The sequence below is a fragment of the Manduca sexta genome, chromosome 6 (assembly GCF_014839805.1).
Source record: "Manduca sexta isolate Smith_Timp_Sample1 chromosome 6, JHU_Msex_v1.0, whole genome shotgun sequence".
Classification (NCBI taxonomy): domain Eukaryota; kingdom Metazoa; phylum Arthropoda; class Insecta; order Lepidoptera; family Sphingidae; genus Manduca; species Manduca sexta.
The window spans coordinates 11,091,129-11,109,874 of record NC_051120.1 but is presented as its reverse complement, the minus strand read 5'-3'; the positions used below and the strand labels follow the sequence as shown (position 1 = coordinate 11,109,874).

Genomic DNA, 18,746 nt, shown 5'->3' with positions numbered 1-18,746 from the left:
CAGCGGTACTCCCGTATGACAGTTAACCATGTACACAAATTGATGATAATGTCAGATGCCAAAAGTGTGTAATGAAATGGAACTGATCCGCCGCCACCTCCTCCGCGCTCCCCTGCGCCCCTCAGTCCATTAGATTACAGAAAGCCAATGCCCCTCCCGGTGAAATCATAAGGACAACCAGCCAGTCTAAAAGTGAAAACAAAAAATAAAACTAGATTATCTAAGAAAAATTCAAAATAAATCTATTCAATTGTTCCTCAACTGTTAAACAAAGCTTAGGATAGTACCATTCTGGCTCTAAAATTGTTTTTTGTCATTTTTAAACAAACGAAAAACGAAACCGCGCATCTAAAAACGATTTTGGTCGTCAACACCAAACGGGAATTGGAGAGTTATATAAAAATGAAAAAATGAAAAAAGTATAAAACATTACACATAATACGGGTAAATCACTCCTTCTAGTTGAACAGGAGGGATGTGCCCATTCATTTGACTTGTTGAACGCGTATGTAAGTTTTAACCAGAGAGCGTTGGACTAGATGCGGTCTAGCCTGTCCTTATGTCGACTTACCATTGTGACGTCATCGATCTTTGATATACTTCTGACAAATATATTGACGCTCACTACCGCCGGCCCATCTAAGTACCAAGCAAAATTACGTGTGAAACAACGTGTTAACAACATAGTAGCCCTACGAGTAACTAGTAGTACGGAACGGTCGACAGTTCCACTCGCCCACTCACCTGACCACATGACCACCTGCAAAGTAAAGCCTAGCCCTAATGGATGATCAAGTATGGTCAAAACAATTCAAATCAAATAAAAACTAAACGTGATTTAAAATAATGACAGATAACGTTCTGGGGGTCTAAACAAACTCATTGAAAACATATGAAATTGACCTGTTTACTTGAATTTGTGTTAGTGTATATAGAGCAGTACTTTAATATATATATATATATAATAATCAAAACAAAAGATAGAAGAGCTGTTTTATCGTTAACTTTATGAAGAAGAAGTATGAACATTACTATTCCAATATTGAAGTGTAAACAAAAATATAAATTTAACGATTCAAGTTAAAAAAGTAGCATTGATAAAAATTTAAAGTGATACATTTAAAAGTTTAAGAACATAAATAAAAATTATTTATATAAATTTAACCACACAATCAAGTGGACTGGCTAATCTAAAATCGAATTGGAATCGATATATGTTTTCAATAATCGATTAAAGTGTTTCACTTATTATTGTTGTGGAGTGGTATTGTATAAGATGCTACATCACGTTGAATAAACGAGAGTCACGGTAAGGCACAATCGGACATGAATGGGCTGACGTAAGCCGGAAATTAACATTTTGCTTTCAGAAATAACTCGACTACATCGTGTAGGGTGACGTCACTAGCGTTCCAGTTAAATATTCAATATTAGGGCAACATGGCGGATTTTTAAATCGACTACACAATAAATATATTATGTATGGTCAATATAATTATAAAGATTAAAAAAATATTAGTAAACAGCGTTATGTTTCTAGAGTTTGTTATACAAATTAATTTTAGATATAAATTTGTTGTAATTTTCATACCCTAAAAATAAAAAGAAAAACAGCTCCATTTAACTTTTCAAATTGAAATCAACTAAAACAAACATCACATTAGTCGCTGTCACGATTTACTAAATCCAAATTGAATATTTATGACAATAAAACTTTTATCGATGTAACCGAAGCGAAATTGCCCTATTCGCGTGCCGGTGCTATCGATTATTTAATAGCATCCGCCGACACCCGCAGATTGTCATGATACAGCAAAACAAAATTAAATAAATAATATTATGGCCCCGCATACTACAGATTTTTTATCGGACGATAGTTTAACCGAGTTCTTATATATGGAATCATTAAAACATAATTGTAAAATCTTCATGATGATTAAGAAATCGATTAAACTGTCGAGCGCTAGAAAATCGATAGTGTGCACGAGCGCATAAAGACTGCTCTGGGTTTCTGTAACACCCGCATCCGTGCGGCAGGAGATAAATGCTGTAACATTAGTTTTTATTGCGAAATAGATTTATTAAAGTTAAAAACACATCACTATTTACTCAAAACTAGTATTACAGCTGTAAAAATACGAAAAACGTAAACTTTCAAGATGGTTTTTGAGATTTAAATATGTTTTGACATTGATGTATCAAAAGACAAATAAGTTTGGTAATGTTAAGAATTAAATACACGGCTTTTAACGAGAAATCTTTTGAAGCATTATAAAACGTTTACATTAGTGGACGAAGTTACGTAAGAAAGCCCAATGTTTTAGACGAACATATTATTATTACTCATTTATTAGAAATATTGACGTTACATTCAAAACAAACCACTTCCTTCCTCTAACACTAGTTGCTGTAACTTCGTCCGACGCCATCTTGAAAGTCGTTATAATAAGACATTCGAAAAGGGAATGCACCATATCTAAAGGTTCCAAGCTTTCCTAAGCTATTACTAACCATCTTAATATCGCTTATGGTGGTTATACTTCTGACGAACAAGTTAATGTTTACTACTGCCGGGCCATCTGGTGAAATTTTCACATAATTATTTACCGTAATAACAAATACATTGCCAATATAACTCAGTAAAAACATCCCAAACTCCCAAATGCTGAATTCGCAATATATTTTCCACAAAATAATTAATAATGTCGAAAATTGAAATTAAATTCTAAATTAGTCAGTTTTCATGAATTAAGATGAAGGTCTCAATTTGCATGAAATAAGTGTAAAAATAATAAAAACTAACCGTTGGTCTAAGGCTATTTATTGTACGTGGGCTAGAATCAGACAAGGGCATCATTTATTTCATTTATTTTACGAAAATTAAAACATCTGTCTTTTCAAAAAACGCACTTCAGTTTCCAATAATAAAAATATATGCTCAAAATAGGGATAAGCCTTACCTAATAAACCGCACTAAAAGTACATTAGATGCATCTCTATTTTCCTTTCAGAAAAATAAATTTCACATTATTATAAGTCCAATATTATTCAAACTACAAAGTCACGGTTTGATTTACGAGTAATTTTAAACACATAAGTAAACTATTATTGTTTTATTATACTATTAGCCAAACAAAACTCCAGAAGTTATACCGGTTGTGCCACAGTAAGATATTAGAAAATATAATAAATATAGGATCCAAAGTCCATTTTTGTGGCGATGTATCGAACTGTAAGACAGGTTAATTGATAGCTTTACACGACGTGTCTATTTAACAACACCATGTTAGGGTTGGCACGTTTGCAATTATTATTTTATCACAATATTTATTAAAAAAAAATAAACCTCCTTTTTGTATTTATTACAATCGGAAAAAACATTTTACTGTGTCTAATGTTGATTATGATAAATGGTGTACTTACTATAAAGTTTAGTATTAAAATTTTTCAACAAATATATTTTTATTTACGCGAACACACTTATATTTTATTAAAAAACGGCATGTGTTTATGAGAAGCGATTTGTCAAATGTCTACAAGTACGTAGATATTCTTAAAAATCCATGAAACAATATAAAGAAAACCCATATTATATTCCTAAATCAAATTGTCGCAACCCTTAATGTAAGTCGGTGATAAATGGCCTGTGAAACCATTAGAGTGTTTTTACAAAATTAATCGTTAACCCGCCGTACCGATCGCTAACGTCTGATTAATAGTTTTCTAACATTTCTGTTACTTTAGACCGCGCACTTACAAAAACCAACGACTCTTTTTGTTACTTTAGGTATAGAAAAACAAATGGGTCATTTGATAGGAAGCCACGCGGGGTCAACCCTACAATCTATTTCAATCATCTTGCAGAAATAATTTTACTTAGTTTCAACCCCATTTTCAAGGCATCCATTCCCAAACAATTACTGTTAGTAAAACCCACACCAAGTAAGACTTTCAATCCAGGGTAAATTGAGAAAAATCCACTCAAAAACCTGATCACTACTACTCATAAACATCTACAATACGAGAAAAATATTTAAGAGACTATTTTGTAAGATTCCTATATCGCAGCGATCTGTAATAAGTAAATACCGCAAGCAAATATTAGTCCCGAAAGAACGTCTTAGGATAAGAAAATTCCTCATAATTTGCATCGTTGATGTAAACTTAGAAACTGAAGCAAATGACATACATTTCCCGTGTTTTACTCTTTCAAAATGCAGGAAGAAACGCTTTTCCGCTGCTAAGTTCACCCCCTTATAATAAAGGCAAAACTATTGCAAATAAATTATATTTTTACAATTCTAAGGGTCGTAATATTAGATTCAACTTAGTTTCGCGCTCAAGTGCGACGTCAGCCGAGACGCTATCAACAGATATCAACAACATCTCAAATAATATCTTAAGTCATAGAATACAAGGAATTTTGAAAGCTAAGTTTTATTTATTTCACAATAGTGACTCTGCTGAGGACAAGCTACTAAACAACTGCTTATTTATTTATTAAATACTTCGATACAAATTTCTACTTGAGATTCTGTTCAAAGATGAGATTTATTAAAACGACCGCAATAAACAGTTCTCGGTTAACCTGTGTGACTGATTGTATCTATTTGTCACTTGCAGGCTTTCAGAACACTATCAGAGCCACTTAGCCACTCGCTACCCTCAGACCTACTACATTTCTTACGATGACACTACAAAATAATTCAGTCGAGTATTATTCTAGTAAGGTTCCGTATACTGTACTGTAAATAATAATTCGGAATTTAAATAAGATATACTAATTTGAAAGAGCAATATTCCACAATGTTTAATTGAAGACGTATTCATATCATGATTATTGTTCGTGTATTAAGGTATAAGTCATTATAAATAGCCCTTGACATTAAGAAATGTCAACAAAACCCGCCATATTCTTTAAGGCGTTAATATATTGGTTTTCATATTTAAAACTTAACTATAGTTTCAAATGTATATTCTTAAGCGTCATAACTGTTTCGCTATCATACATTGATAACATTATGTTGCCGCTATTGGCAATAGTTGCCTGGAACACTTTTTTGCGCTTTATACGCTCCAAAACCCATGATGTCATTTTAACCGTTAACACTTGAAGTCAAACGACATTTACCAACCTCAATTGAGTTTCGAAGGATCTCCAAAACACGTTAGCGGCTAGATGTTTTTACCATTAAAGACACTGAAAGAGCTGAAAAAATGTGCTACAGTGATTTATGAAGGCTCTCCTTTTGTTGTGTAATGATTTGAGCAGCCATCTTGAGACCACTTAACGGTTATTTTTCAGGATTCTTTTTTACAGCGAACGTTGTGACTTGTGATAAAATTGTTCTTTGAAATTAAAACTTTAGTTAAATAAATAGTTATAATATGTTTTTTAAGATTTTGCTGACAATAAAAATATTTCTCCTGATACTATAGAGTGGATTTCATGTGACAGCAGCCACATCAATAAAGGCCTAATATAAATAACAAGTCATTTATTTAGGTTATAATTAATCAGTTTAGGATTTTCGCAAATAAAAAGGTTCTCACAATAATTTTATATTGTAGTACAATTTATTACCTACGATACGTTTTCTCCATAATTTCCGCAGTAATAAAGTAATTTGAGATTAAATTTACATGTTACATTGGTCCATATTGAAATTAAGATGTTAAATGCAAAATTCAGCCAAAAAATATTTAAGAACAATTTATATCACGCATCATATTTTCAAAAACCGACATATTCATCATTTAAAACTACGAAAATGTCTTTTCGACAATGTACTGCGTGGAATAAATCATTTCATCTGTATATTCTCCGCTTTGTCTTAGTTCATATAAATTTAGCTCTTCGCTTGCTCTCTACGGTAATTTAAAACAAGTTTGTATACTTTAGTTTTACCTGTCATTCATAGATAATAAAAATAAATAAAAATAATTTTGAAAATGAAATGAGGTCCCCAGATACCAATTTTGTAAACAAAATAAAACCTTATTGTTCATATTTCACAACTATGAAACCTGCGTAAAAATGTTAGTTGTTTCTCAGGTCATTACTGATCGTCAATTATAATTTAATTAAACCTAATTTATCACTAATTGTTATTGTATGCAATAAGACTCGGAGACACGTTGCATGAAAGCAATTAATATCAATTTCATTTTAATTCATTTAGCTACTGCGGACTAAAGACAAAGTGTTCCAACACTCATTGACAAAGTTCTAGCCACCAAAAGTTAGAAAAGAAAAGTTAAAAAGTTTTCTGCTGAATTACAACGCTAAATGACCAAAATCAGTCAAAATAATTGCTTATTTTTGTCAAATAAATTGCCACGTTTCAGAAAAATAACAAAAATCAATTAGCTGTTTTAGTACTTCATAAATAAAATGAATATATAGTTACTACTGCATAAATCATTGCCCACAATATTTGTACACAGATTATTATTCTAAGCAAATTTAAAAATGAATTAAATTATTTAAATAAATGATGAATATAATTTGAGAATTAAATTTTTCTCCTATCTCCTTTACCCTCTGACCAAGGATTCCAATTAGAGTGCCTAGTCCTTTCACCTTGTATATTATGAAATAGAGGAGTTATAGGCAGTGACTTTCAATTTTCATACTCATTAAGAGATTTAATGAATAACTCATCATATTATGAATCAAAGAGTTGCTTGGTGTATCAACGCGTCTCCGAGTCTTTGTCTATAGTTCTATAAGCTATCGGAATGAGCACTTACCAGTTCCGTTGATCCCGGAGGGCCGGATACGCGCGTCGTACCGACCCGGCCCGAGGATCTGGTCCAGGATCTGCTTCTCTTTCTCCCTGAAGTTTATCTTGCCTGAGTTCATGCATCTGAGGGGAATAGTTCATGTTTTAATCCTCTCCTACACCTGCAATTATCCAACTAACGTGGAATATAATAGACGCTATCAGACATATTGTTTAATTTGGCTTGGTGTTTATGAACTGCTAGAAATCATCCTTTGAAGAAATACCCACAAAAAGATTGGCCTGGTTTCCTAACCCAGGATCATGTTCTAACAACTAATATTATAAAGAGATGTTTGGTCTTTTTTATGGAAGCTAATCATTGAAAATTTTGAAGTGAGTCTTTAAAAGTCGCTGTAGAAAACGACAATTTATAAATAAGAGATTAAGGAACGAAAGTTTGTTAAAATGTGGAGGTTTTTTTTTCTTTAGAAGTAACTGCATAGGGGATGGAATGGTGAAATTTAACACATGTACCAAAGCTGCTTATAACACACAAGAGTACACAAGACATTATTATGCGAAATGAGATTTAAGTAATTGGAGCCGCAAGCAACATTTAGTAGCAATATAATATTTTAAGTTAATTGTATTTATTGCAGGAATGAATACGGGAAGCCGCTGGTGAAAGCTAGTGTCTAATATTGGCACTCATTCACCTAGCGAATGTGCCAAGAAATAGAGACTGCAGCGCTTGCATTGGGTTTTTTTAGCTCATTGGAATTCGACAAAGTTTTCCTAGCACTAAGGAACATGCTCTGCATTTAAATCAACATAGATATATAGAGAGTGACCTGGGTGGTTCATACCTACTTCTAATTTCTCCTCCTCTTCTAGGCAGCCTACTATTACTATGAAATTTTAAAAGGACCAAATTCATCATATCTTCTGGTACACAATAATAGTGTATTGTTTTTGGGTCTAGGACCCTAGTCTCCCCTATGAAATGAGTCTAGTTACCATCTGAATCAATCTTTTCAAATACGTCTTTTACATTTTTCTATAATTCGGGAGACAATAATTATCTCTGGTCAGGTATATACATTGATTGTATTGTAATTTGGATACGTGGAAATGCACAATTTCATCTTAATCAGTTTAGGATTACTGCTTTAAAATTCCTTTGCAAGGTTTGATTCGAACGTATGTACATACATACAAACAATTGAAAAAAAATTTGTAATAATAAGTAAACGTTTTACTCATCAAGTGGTCTTAAATATTTTGTAGATCCTGCGATTCTCGAAGTGCAAACAAAAGTATTTTTGTAAATAAATATATTTGCAGTAAACTTTATGACCTTATTCCCAGACGTTCCCCTGTGGAAGCATTGTGCCAGATCCCGTTGTATAGAAGAAATATAGGACATAGTAAAACGATTGCGAAAGGAAAGGTTCCCTAAGGATACATTACATGGCGAGAGGAAAGCAAATAGCGTGGATCTATTTATAGCTTTGACATTTTCGAGATTGTTTTGTGTTTGAGTAGACGAAATAACTGCATGGTATATAAACTTGGATTTTGTTGTTACGAGTAATGGAGTTTTGAAACAAAATATTATGTAATATAATGTAATAGGTATGGATTTTGGGTTTTGTTTCTTGCAATTGACCGTCATTTTAAATAAGTGATCCCACTAGCTTATTTCGATATCTATTAAAAATGGACCAAACAAAGTTTTTTGACATGCTTATAAATTATTTATTTCGATTAGTTCGTTCTCGAAATCGTATTGAAGATTGAGATTGTGACCGTTTATTGAATACGGATTTTAGTGACGAAACGAGCAAGTTACTCGCTTGATAGAAAACGCAACGACTGCTAATAACCAATACACATTATCTAATATTATATTACATAACCACGCAATCATAAATTTTGCGATGATAATAAGCAGAAAATTACTTAAACGCACCCGGGCATCGAAACCTACACTTCACCGCAACAACTACATCGCGTACGCTATAAGTACAAAATCCTACCATACCTAAGTGTAGAGCTTTTGGTTACGCTGCACAGCGCTCGTCTCGATATAATCTCGCAATATTCTGTACTGGCTATAACGTCCTTCAAACCGTAATACGTTTACTTACACTTGCACAAATGTATAAAGCAGTGTTATATAACCTCGGACTCTAGCAATACAGACCTTAGTACTATTTATTTATAGTATATTATATGTATACTTATTTATTTAACGAGAAAACATTCTCCAGGCCCGTAACCGTATATCTCTCCGTACAGAAAATATTAGAGATTCTCATGATTTATACATGTCTGGGTTACGGCATTAGACGTCGCACACGCGCCCACTCATTTATTTATGGCCCACGTTTGTAACTACTGCTGATGGATTAACCTTTGGATGTGCGTGGATCGATAATTTGGATTTGTATAAGAAAATACTTAGACGGTCAGCTTATTGAATTTTCGGTTACTGAAAAAACTCGGTTGAATTTTGACGAGTCCAAAAAAGACTCGATTTTGTTTTTTGTCTCGACACGACAATCATTTTAAATTAGATATTTTATAATAACAACATTATAGTTCAAAATATACTGTCAATTGGTTATACATTGGGCCTCTATCAAGATTGACGATAAACGATATTTAGTAATAAAATGACATATTTTTGCCAATTTCTGCGGAGAAATCCTTGTTATAAAGAAGTAACAGGTTATACTTACATTGTAAGTTGTGTGAAGTACGACAATAGTAGTACAAGGAGGGCACATGATGGCCGAGGGATGTCCATCCTCTGTCTGCAACAAACACATAACTACATAACTAAATAATTCATACACAAACTAACACACGTTATTACTTTAAGCGTTGTAAAGTTCTAGAGTTAAAGATCCTGTAATTATAAATTCGTAGAACGATGCTGTTTAATTATAATTGACAGCAGAATGAATAAGTCAGCTTGGCAAGAATATATAACAGTTTCTATTATATCTTTATTTATCGTAATCCTTTTTTGGCCAGTAGCACATTCATGATTTTTAGGAATTGTGTATTTATGAACGGTGATAGCAGGTGACGACTTCTGCAGCTGCTAAGTAGTACCTGCATGCTGTAAGTATGAGCTACCTAGTAATATGTTCAGAGGCTCCCTCAAAAAGCATCTTGATATCTACTATTCCTTTGCCATTATGCTGTACAAAATAATTTATTCAAATATTTAGTAAAATCAATTAGGCCAATGAAAACGCATCCGCAAAAAAAAACGCGGAATCGCCCGCGAGAAAAGCATTTCCCGCTACAAAAATCGGTAAAACACTGTACGGCGTCAGCAACATCTATTTAAAAAATTTGATTAAAAAAAATATTTATTTTCCATTGAAACAAGTAACGGGATAAAAAGTAGACTATGTAAACCATGGTATGACTAATCCGTATGCCAAACCTTCAAATCCTTTTACTTTTTTCTGCGTTAACTTTTAACAAACATAAATATCCAAAAATTTCACAAATTATAGTATTTATAATATGAGCATGAACTATGATATATAGTGTGCTTTACGTAGATATTTCTGGAGCTTTTTGTAACTACATCAATGTGTTTCATGACAAAAAATCTTCAATTCCACATAATTTTGAGTGTCCCACCCTGTCTCTGAAGATTTACAATGCTATATAATATTTGGCAAGAATAGGCTGCGACTACATTAAAATAGATTATATAGAATAGTTTTTCGTTTGTGTGAGTGGTGTATGTGAACAAAATATTTCAACTTTTTAGTGTACGTCTAAAGCAAAGATTAAAAATAAATATACAATAGACATTTGGCTAAACAAGAAGTACAAATGGAGGTCTTATCACAATTGACGATATATTAAAATATGTCACCGCTTTTTATCTCGCACAAGTTTAATAAATATCAGCCTAATATAGTATATTGTCCAGTGCTGAGCAAATGCCTTCTCTATTGAGAGGTTTAGGTCTTAATCCACCACGATGGCCTAGTACGGGTTGGCAGAGCATCGAAATTCTTATAGAGAATTCTTAGGTATGTATGTACATTTCTCGCAATGTTTTTCTTCATCGTTAAAGCGAGGGATAATCGACAAGGATAAGTTAAATAATCCATATTACATGCCTTTATTTGTTTATTATTATCGTTCTTCTGAACAAACATTGAAACAATCTCGTGGGTCGATTCCCAGTACAATAAAAAAACATTAAGCACTCGAACACAAGGGCTGGAATCAACCTACACGGACTTCGATTAAACTCTACCCACCCCCTTTATCAATAACGGCGTGAGCATATGTAGTAATAAAAAACATGGCAGACGCAATTGAAAAGCTTTCAATAGAACACGTCGAATAACCCGCCGATGCCAATTAAAACCCAATAAAAGCTGGAATAAAATCTATTTTCCATTACAAGAAGTTTTAAGTATGACATTTATAGCTCCGACCGTAGATCTAGTACACTTTATTTATAATACACAGAGAGGAAAGGTCAACAAAGCGCTCCAATTAGCGATAAATCAATGAATCAAAGGAAAATATTTTTATGATTTATGTTATGACTTCAAAGGGCTTTGTAGAAATTTAAAATGCTGTTTCCTATTTGAAGTGACCTCCATTTACATTGTATTATTAATTAAAACTTAAATAAGTGATTGCAATGGTTAGGGGCGTTAGACTCAAACAAATTTTATCTTCAAAACAATTTGCGCCGGTTCGACCGTGCTGATCTGTCTTAGAGTGTATTATGCGGTCTTCAAAATTACCGGTATACTTCTATAATAATTTATTTATTAAAATATCTTTAACACGAACCCCGATTCCTCTTAGATTATCTGAATTCATGAGAGGAGGTCATTACCTAACCTACCGTTATTATACATACTACGGAAACCTACCATTAAATGATCCACTAGTTCGTCGTTTTTTTTCTGTAGCAACTCTACTTGATTCTTACATGTTAAATAATAATAAAATTTATGCATATATGAGCACTTACCTATTTTAAATATGCACAACGTTAATATTTCTAAAACGCAAATAAAGTGGTTCATAATGTTAAGTACACCTTAAAGGATACTTGAAAATAAGCAAATACAACGGACTAAATAAACAAAACATTTTCTTCATTTAAAATTGGGCTCTATATTACACAATACTAACAACTTTATTGCTTAAATGGTGGCAATTAATATTCGCGCCAAAATTAAAACAATCAGTAAAATGGCCGCCGAGTGTTAATTAAGCATCGTTCGCTTTCTTCGTTGATAATTACAGTAATTTTCTTTAGCTAGGAAGTGAAACGTAATATAAACGCAGCGTAGTGAGTGTTGAGTTTTAAATTAATCTGTCCGCAAACCGCCATAACGTGTTGCCAGAATTAAAAACGAAAATATTGCTACAAATATTTTTCTAAAAAGTTAGGTTATAGAAACGTCAAAAATAAAAAGGTTTCATTAAAGTTTTATGTTGGTACTTAAATAACTATTTTAAACCCAGTAATATAGTTATATCTACTACGTATATACCAACCATAACTCCTGAAAATTGAAATAGCTTTTGATTTTTGTATCATCGAAGAGATAGCGCACGTAACCATAAACGCTCGTAAAACTTTATATTGCAATATTTCATATAAAGTTTATTGAATTTGAAGGTAGGTAAGTAAACGAAAACGGCAGCTATATAAAGTACCTATTTTGATATAAGCTCATTTTAAAAGTACACAATATATACAAACATAATTTTTAGTAGGTAGCAAGTCTCATATCTGATCTTACCTTACTAATATTATAAAGGCCAAAGTTTGTGAAAATGTTTGATATTTGTTACAAGTAAACACAGACACTGCAGAATGAATTTTAATAAAATTTGATTTTCAGACAGACCATATCTTGGACTAACTTATAGATCACGAACATGTCTTAGTGGAAATTCTACTCCGACTAAAACCTAGTAAAGGTAGACATGCAAAGCCCAGACTCACATATATCTCTATAATTTTGCTATCTAGCAACACTATACGTATTACCCCGGTAATGTCTGATGCATACCATTTATAATATCTGCACACCATTATCTTTACCCAATCTCGCGAGGTTATTGATATTATTTCCTTTATTGTTATTAAAGTTTAAAACATAGTATATAATATATAGGAACATAGTATATAACAAAGGAAATAATCCGTGATTTAGAACTTCCTAATATTTATAATTTTAACATCAGCCAAATGAAGTCTACTACTAAACATAGGCCTCCACCGAAGATTTCCTGATAGACCTGCGGAAAAGGCCTGCTTCGAGAGTGTTCCTGCGCTATTACTAATACACATAGTCTTTTTTATTAGAAGGAAGAAAAGAGCTCCAAATTGAGACTGCAGACGGACATTACAATTTTACCGTATTCTACAGTAAAATAGGAATATATTGGTACTCTCGCATAAAAGGGACCCGCAATCTAGTGTTATTGGTGAAATGATTAGTCTTGAAAGCTAGTCTATATATCAATGCTGACAATGATAAAGATTATGTGGATGAGTCGCTCTAGACGCCGCGCTGCTTTTCGTGCCAATTTAGATTTTTTCCTGGCGCCAAATTCTTGAATCTAAATTATTTAAACATGCAGTTAGATATCAATAAATAAAAGACAAAAATAGGAAATTCTTGTATTGCATTAGTAATGCATGAGCGAATATTTGCGAGTTTAGGAGTCGAAAGCTTATACAGCATTCCTGTATGCAGCAGACGAAAGGTCTTTTTTTCTTCCAGAAGACCTTATTGCATGCTTGCATAGAGTGTGCTAAACTATTTTTCAAGTAATTTGCGGAATCGAATTGGCTTAGTTTTATAAACGACTCCGTCAGGAGAAAGATCACCTCGTAGAAAGATCCAACACCAAGAACATCGTATACGGAAAGAATAGCGTTAATCTTCGCTCTGATTTCATAAAATCTTACTTCTTTCTAACAAAAGTTGCGAAAATGTATAGATGGTTGTATATTTCTTAGAAGTAAGAAAGTAGACGCAAGTGAACGGATTTGGATGAAATTTGGCAAACGGATAGACCGTATTCTGCATTAGCACACATGCTGTCGTTGTTGTCATACAGTTAACAGTGTTTTAGGGCCTTTTGTAGCGGTAAAGGCTTATAACGCGGGCGAAGCCGCGAACAACACCTAGTATTAAATAACTCACCATTATTCGAAATTTATAATACAAACTTTGATCGCAGATTTTCAGACTCCTGTTTTTTAATTTACATAGACTTTAGTCCGTTTAGTTAACATTAGAGTTTGCACGTGAAAACATTTTGCGTAGTTAAATTAGTACGAAATTTAAAGTGTATTTTATTCAATCATAAACTACTATCCCAACACTTTCTGTTTATTTGAAAAATTAAGGAACTAATGTGTGAATTGGTGTAGATTCTGTTTTGAATTGCAAACATTATAAATTTAGCTTCTTATAAGAACTATCCACGGCTATGTAATAATTAAAAAAGAGCTCGCTTCGATTTATTTTCTTGAATGGAAAAGTCACAAATATCTGATTAAAGATAGACCAAATTATAGTTATTATACACATACACACACATCACACATTTATCCCCGAAGAGGATACCCTCCTCGGGGATAAATGTAATGTAGAGGCACAACCAAGGCACCCACTTTATTAAAGTTATTACATGTGTAGTTAATTTCAAAAACTCTTCTAATCTCACTCTAGCCTATATCTTTTTTAAAAAATTCACTGCCGCATTACCCACTGATGGTTTTTTTACTGGTGTTCCTGTATGACTCCCTCGGTAACATAGCTGTACTGCTCGTGCGATACGACACTGCTCTGAGTCTTGGGTTCGAAAGCAGAATCGGGCAATGATATTAGGTTTTTTCTCATTAACAACTCGGAGCCTATCACATTATAAGACGAAAGACAATGCAAAAAGTGAGCCCTGGTTGCACCTCTGTCTAACCTTTCGAGAATAAAGGCGTGATGTATGTGTGTTCCTGCAAAGCGATATCAGAAGCGAAGTCTTACAAACTAAACCTAATTTTACCCTTATAAGTATTAGAGAGATCGTAGAAGGGTCAAATGTTATCAAGTGTCTCATTTACTCCTTTACCCTCGCCATAATAAAAAAATGTATAACGGAAGGCGCTAAACCCAATGTAATTCTAAAAGCTTTCCTGAATATAACCCAGTATTATGTAGATTTTGGTTTTATGTTAATTAATGTAGTGTTTAGGATTTTAATAAACATAAAACAAGGTCCTAAGTTCGCAAATGAAGGTAAGCCCTGAACCTCAATTTACGTGTACAAATATTTAAATAACTTTTGTTTGGGGCACGCGAAAATTTAATCACCGGCCGCCATGTTGCCCGGAAGCGGAAGTAAACACATTAGCGCCGCCTGTCGGACCGCCGCGGACTAATCCAATGTTCTAGCAAACGGTAATGGTATTGCGTTCTAGTTTATAATTATTGACTCTGGGTTCCTTTGGGTCATATTCTCTCAAATTGGTAAATGTTTGTAAAATTTATTTAGACCCCTGGTGAGATGAGTGGTATACATAGCAGCCAATGCATGGTATTACGAAGATTTTCTCTTTTTATTTTGTTTTTTTATTACTATTTTCTAATGAATAGGTTGTAAGTGACCTGATCGCAAATGATCACACAAAATTCCAGAATAAAATAATGGATGTATTGCTGTTCATAATAAATAACGCTTAGATAATGATGTGGAGTTTGGGGAGCACTAGAGAATTCTTGGAGTTATATTCCGAGTTTTAAAGAGATATCCTGTACTAGCCTAACGCTTAAACTGCCGATATACACCCCAATTTTAGTAAACATATACCAATATACCTACTTTTTATCCGCAATAGGGGACTGAAAAACTTACGACAAAGTAGTCAGTTATAATATGACCAGAAAAAGGCTCAAGAAAATATTAGTTACAAACATTTGCACTCTGCCTTGTCAACCCAAATAAATATACGAGAGGGATTGTCGGGACTCACGGATAAATCTTGCTTTCGTTTTCCGGTGCCTCATCCGGGGTCTTAATCGACCCTTGCGAAAATAAATCGATTTTGTAAAGTCCCTACGCGCTGGGTGACTTATGACAAGTTGTTTATCTTTGATCAGAAAATGTTACCTATTGGTATTGAGGAACTTTCGTATTTTAGATCGATCGAACATTTTTAATAGAACATTCAAGAATTAAAGAGAAATTCAGAAACGTAGTCATAATGCGTCTGTCAACTTAAGAACTAAAAGAAGGCGGTATTTGTTTGTCGTATTTTAAACAATCTACAGAGTTTTAACTATAAGAAAGATGATGATTAAAGTACTCAATTTTTATACAATTAATAGCGATGCGAGCAAGCGGCTCATTTGATGATACGCTTCACAAATTCTCATAAAATTTCGCAAGTAATACCGGCCATAATTTCAAGTTAGTAAGCTCGAAAGTTAACTGCTCTTTGCTAGTAATCCTGAGACACAAGTTGTTATTTATGAAATCTTATAATATCCAGAATTTTTAGGCTGCGATATTCTTCAAACTATAGCACAAGAAAAAAAGCAGTGTACGAGTACGTACACTGCTTTTTTTTAAACGGGCACGATAAAATGCCGTCAAGATATATCTAATGGCTATATCATGTCACTCGACACAATCATGCCGGCCTACTGTCATGCTTCTTCACACTACAGCTGCTGGTTCCAGTGCCGTAACAGTAGGACTAGGAAAATGCCAGCTCCCCAGCTAAAGGAGGTCCCCGGTAACACGTGGACTACGCTCCCACTCTCCGCGACACGCACATCATGACTGGTGACGGAAGTTTATCATGTGTGAGATCGCCCAGCTTATAGGTGTCCGGTCATCTGTTCTTACCCCTCTCCTATGCTGGATCTAGGAAAATCTGTTAGCTGGACTTTTATCGCAAAAAAAAGGCTCCATTCGATTAATTTGGTACATATCTCAACCATAGTTACCGGGGGTAGGAATTACGGATCAAATAGCGGACTCCCCCCCTCACCATATGGGAGACACAATTTTTATATGTTAAATATAATAAAGCCTATATGAAATTATAAAAAAAAACGTAGTCACCATATGAATTGGGTCATACATGAAATAGACGATACTGCAGCCCCTACACAGCCAGACTGACATAGATAAAAAGTCCTTAGAACATGAAATTATCGTGTAAACATGATTATATAATAAAAATCTGGACTATATTTTAAATTTTGTTCACAGCGCCGCTTAAGCCGAGACAGAATACTGACAGCGAAGTAGATTAAATTTATTCAAAAGCAATGAAGACGTTGCGTACTTCAAGTGTAAATCCTTTTGGATTATGTATAATCCCTCGTGACAGACGATATGTGCCAAGGAACAATTTGGCAACATCCATCTTGTTATTTTACAATGATTTAATACATTTTTTTCTTGTCTTGTATCTCACATAATTTCCAGGCATGAAAATTGATGACTCAAATACTATGAAAAACAAAATATTGTTTTTTTAATACTAACTTTAAAATATAATCATAGAGTCGGATAAATATAAAAATATCCATTGTATATATTTTTTTGCCTCGCGGTTAAAAAATATATATAATTTATGGTTTAAAATAATGTGATGTCATTATTTACAGGGTTTTATATTTATATATTGGTAGTTATCCAGGTGTCTATTCGCATCCACACCAAAAATAGCGTGAACCTGATCGTAGATATGATTCACCTGTGGATTATATTCACTCGAATACCACGGAGCCATTTATTTTTATGTGACTTAACAAACAACAAACGCAGTTTAATGAATTTTTTAATTCAATGTTGTTAGTGGTCTTATTTAAATGTAACAGTAGCGCTTACAATCAATTAGTCGATATTTGTCTCATATACACACATATAGGCCTTTTGTCCCTCATGGGGTAGACAGATGCGCTACTAGTGCCCAACCCATTTCTCATCGTGTGTATTCTGTCCCATGATAGGGGCGAGCCGATTAGCCCACTACTGTCTCATACACCTACACATACATTTTTTCCTCCATAGGGTAGACAAAGGCACAACTCGTGCCACCCAACCCATTCTTCATCGTGTGTATTCCGTCCCATGATAGGGGACGAGCCTATCGCCTTATCGAGCACAAACCGGGCTGATAGCGAGAACAAAACCCGTCACAATTATGCCACTGAAGTAGTCTGACGTCTCATAATTCAATTTAATCCTTCTATTATAAATATACCAGTTTATGGGGGTGTTTGTCAGAAATTATCGCAGATAGTCCTCAACGGATTTGTATCTTTGGCACGCAGTTCCACCTTGTCCTGAACCAGACTACCTTAACTCAGCAAATAGAATAGGGCACTTTTTTCTGGGAAAGGTTGGCCTCAAAGCGGTAAGCAACGTCTAATACCTATTTATATTAATACAGAATGTCACTGTCGCATTTGTAAAATCTCTACATTTCAATATAAAGTTCTAATAAAGATCTCTACATACTTTTATTGATCATTAATTTCATTGCATACTATATCATGATTTTTATTGTAAATGGACACGGCAAAGTAACGCCACCGCACCTGATGTTAAGCAGATTGAAGTCCTGATAGTGTCGACTGACGAGAGATAGTCGCCAGTCGAAACAATTATGCCGCCCTGTTTGAAACCGGAAAACTTGTATATTGATTCAGTGTAGATCCGGAAGTGTAGGCAGTTATATTTACTTATTTTACTTTTTGCCCGTTTCACCGAACTTATTTGCTTTCTGTAATATACTATCATAGAATTAAATTATGCCTTTTAGCCCCAGCTCCGCCCGTTCATTTCCGTTCCCGAGAAAGTACCCTATAACATTGAGAAATAATATTACTTCCAATTGCCAACAGTTTTTAGAACTGAATTAGTAGGTAGTTTAAGAAATTACACTTTAAATAAAATCGTCCAAACTATTAACAA

At 33.8% G+C, this 18,746-nt stretch overlaps 1 protein-coding gene across 8 annotated transcripts in view; it reads right to left on the bottom strand.

The window, feature by feature from the left end:
• The window catches only part of LOC115444333 (glutamate-gated chloride channel), a 39,056-nt gene that overhangs the window by 17,619 nt on the left and 2,691 nt on the right, over positions 1-18,746 (bottom strand). For 4 of the 8 annotated variants that reach the window (XM_030170077.2, XM_037446301.1, XM_030170076.2 and 1 more), the window contains exons 2-3: positions 9,473-9,547; positions 6,754-6,869 (exon numbers count right to left, since the gene is read on the bottom strand). In XM_030170077.2, coding sequence (XP_030025937.1) covers positions 6,754-6,869; positions 9,473-9,540 — 184 coding nt within the window. In that variant the 5' untranslated portion in view covers positions 9,541-9,547. Of the gene's footprint in view, positions 1-571; positions 640-2,511; positions 2,580-6,753; positions 6,870-9,472; positions 9,548-18,746 lie in introns of all 8 variants that reach the window. The other 4 variants (XM_030170080.2, XM_030170083.2, XM_030170079.2 and 1 more) reach the window with 2 other exon arrangements.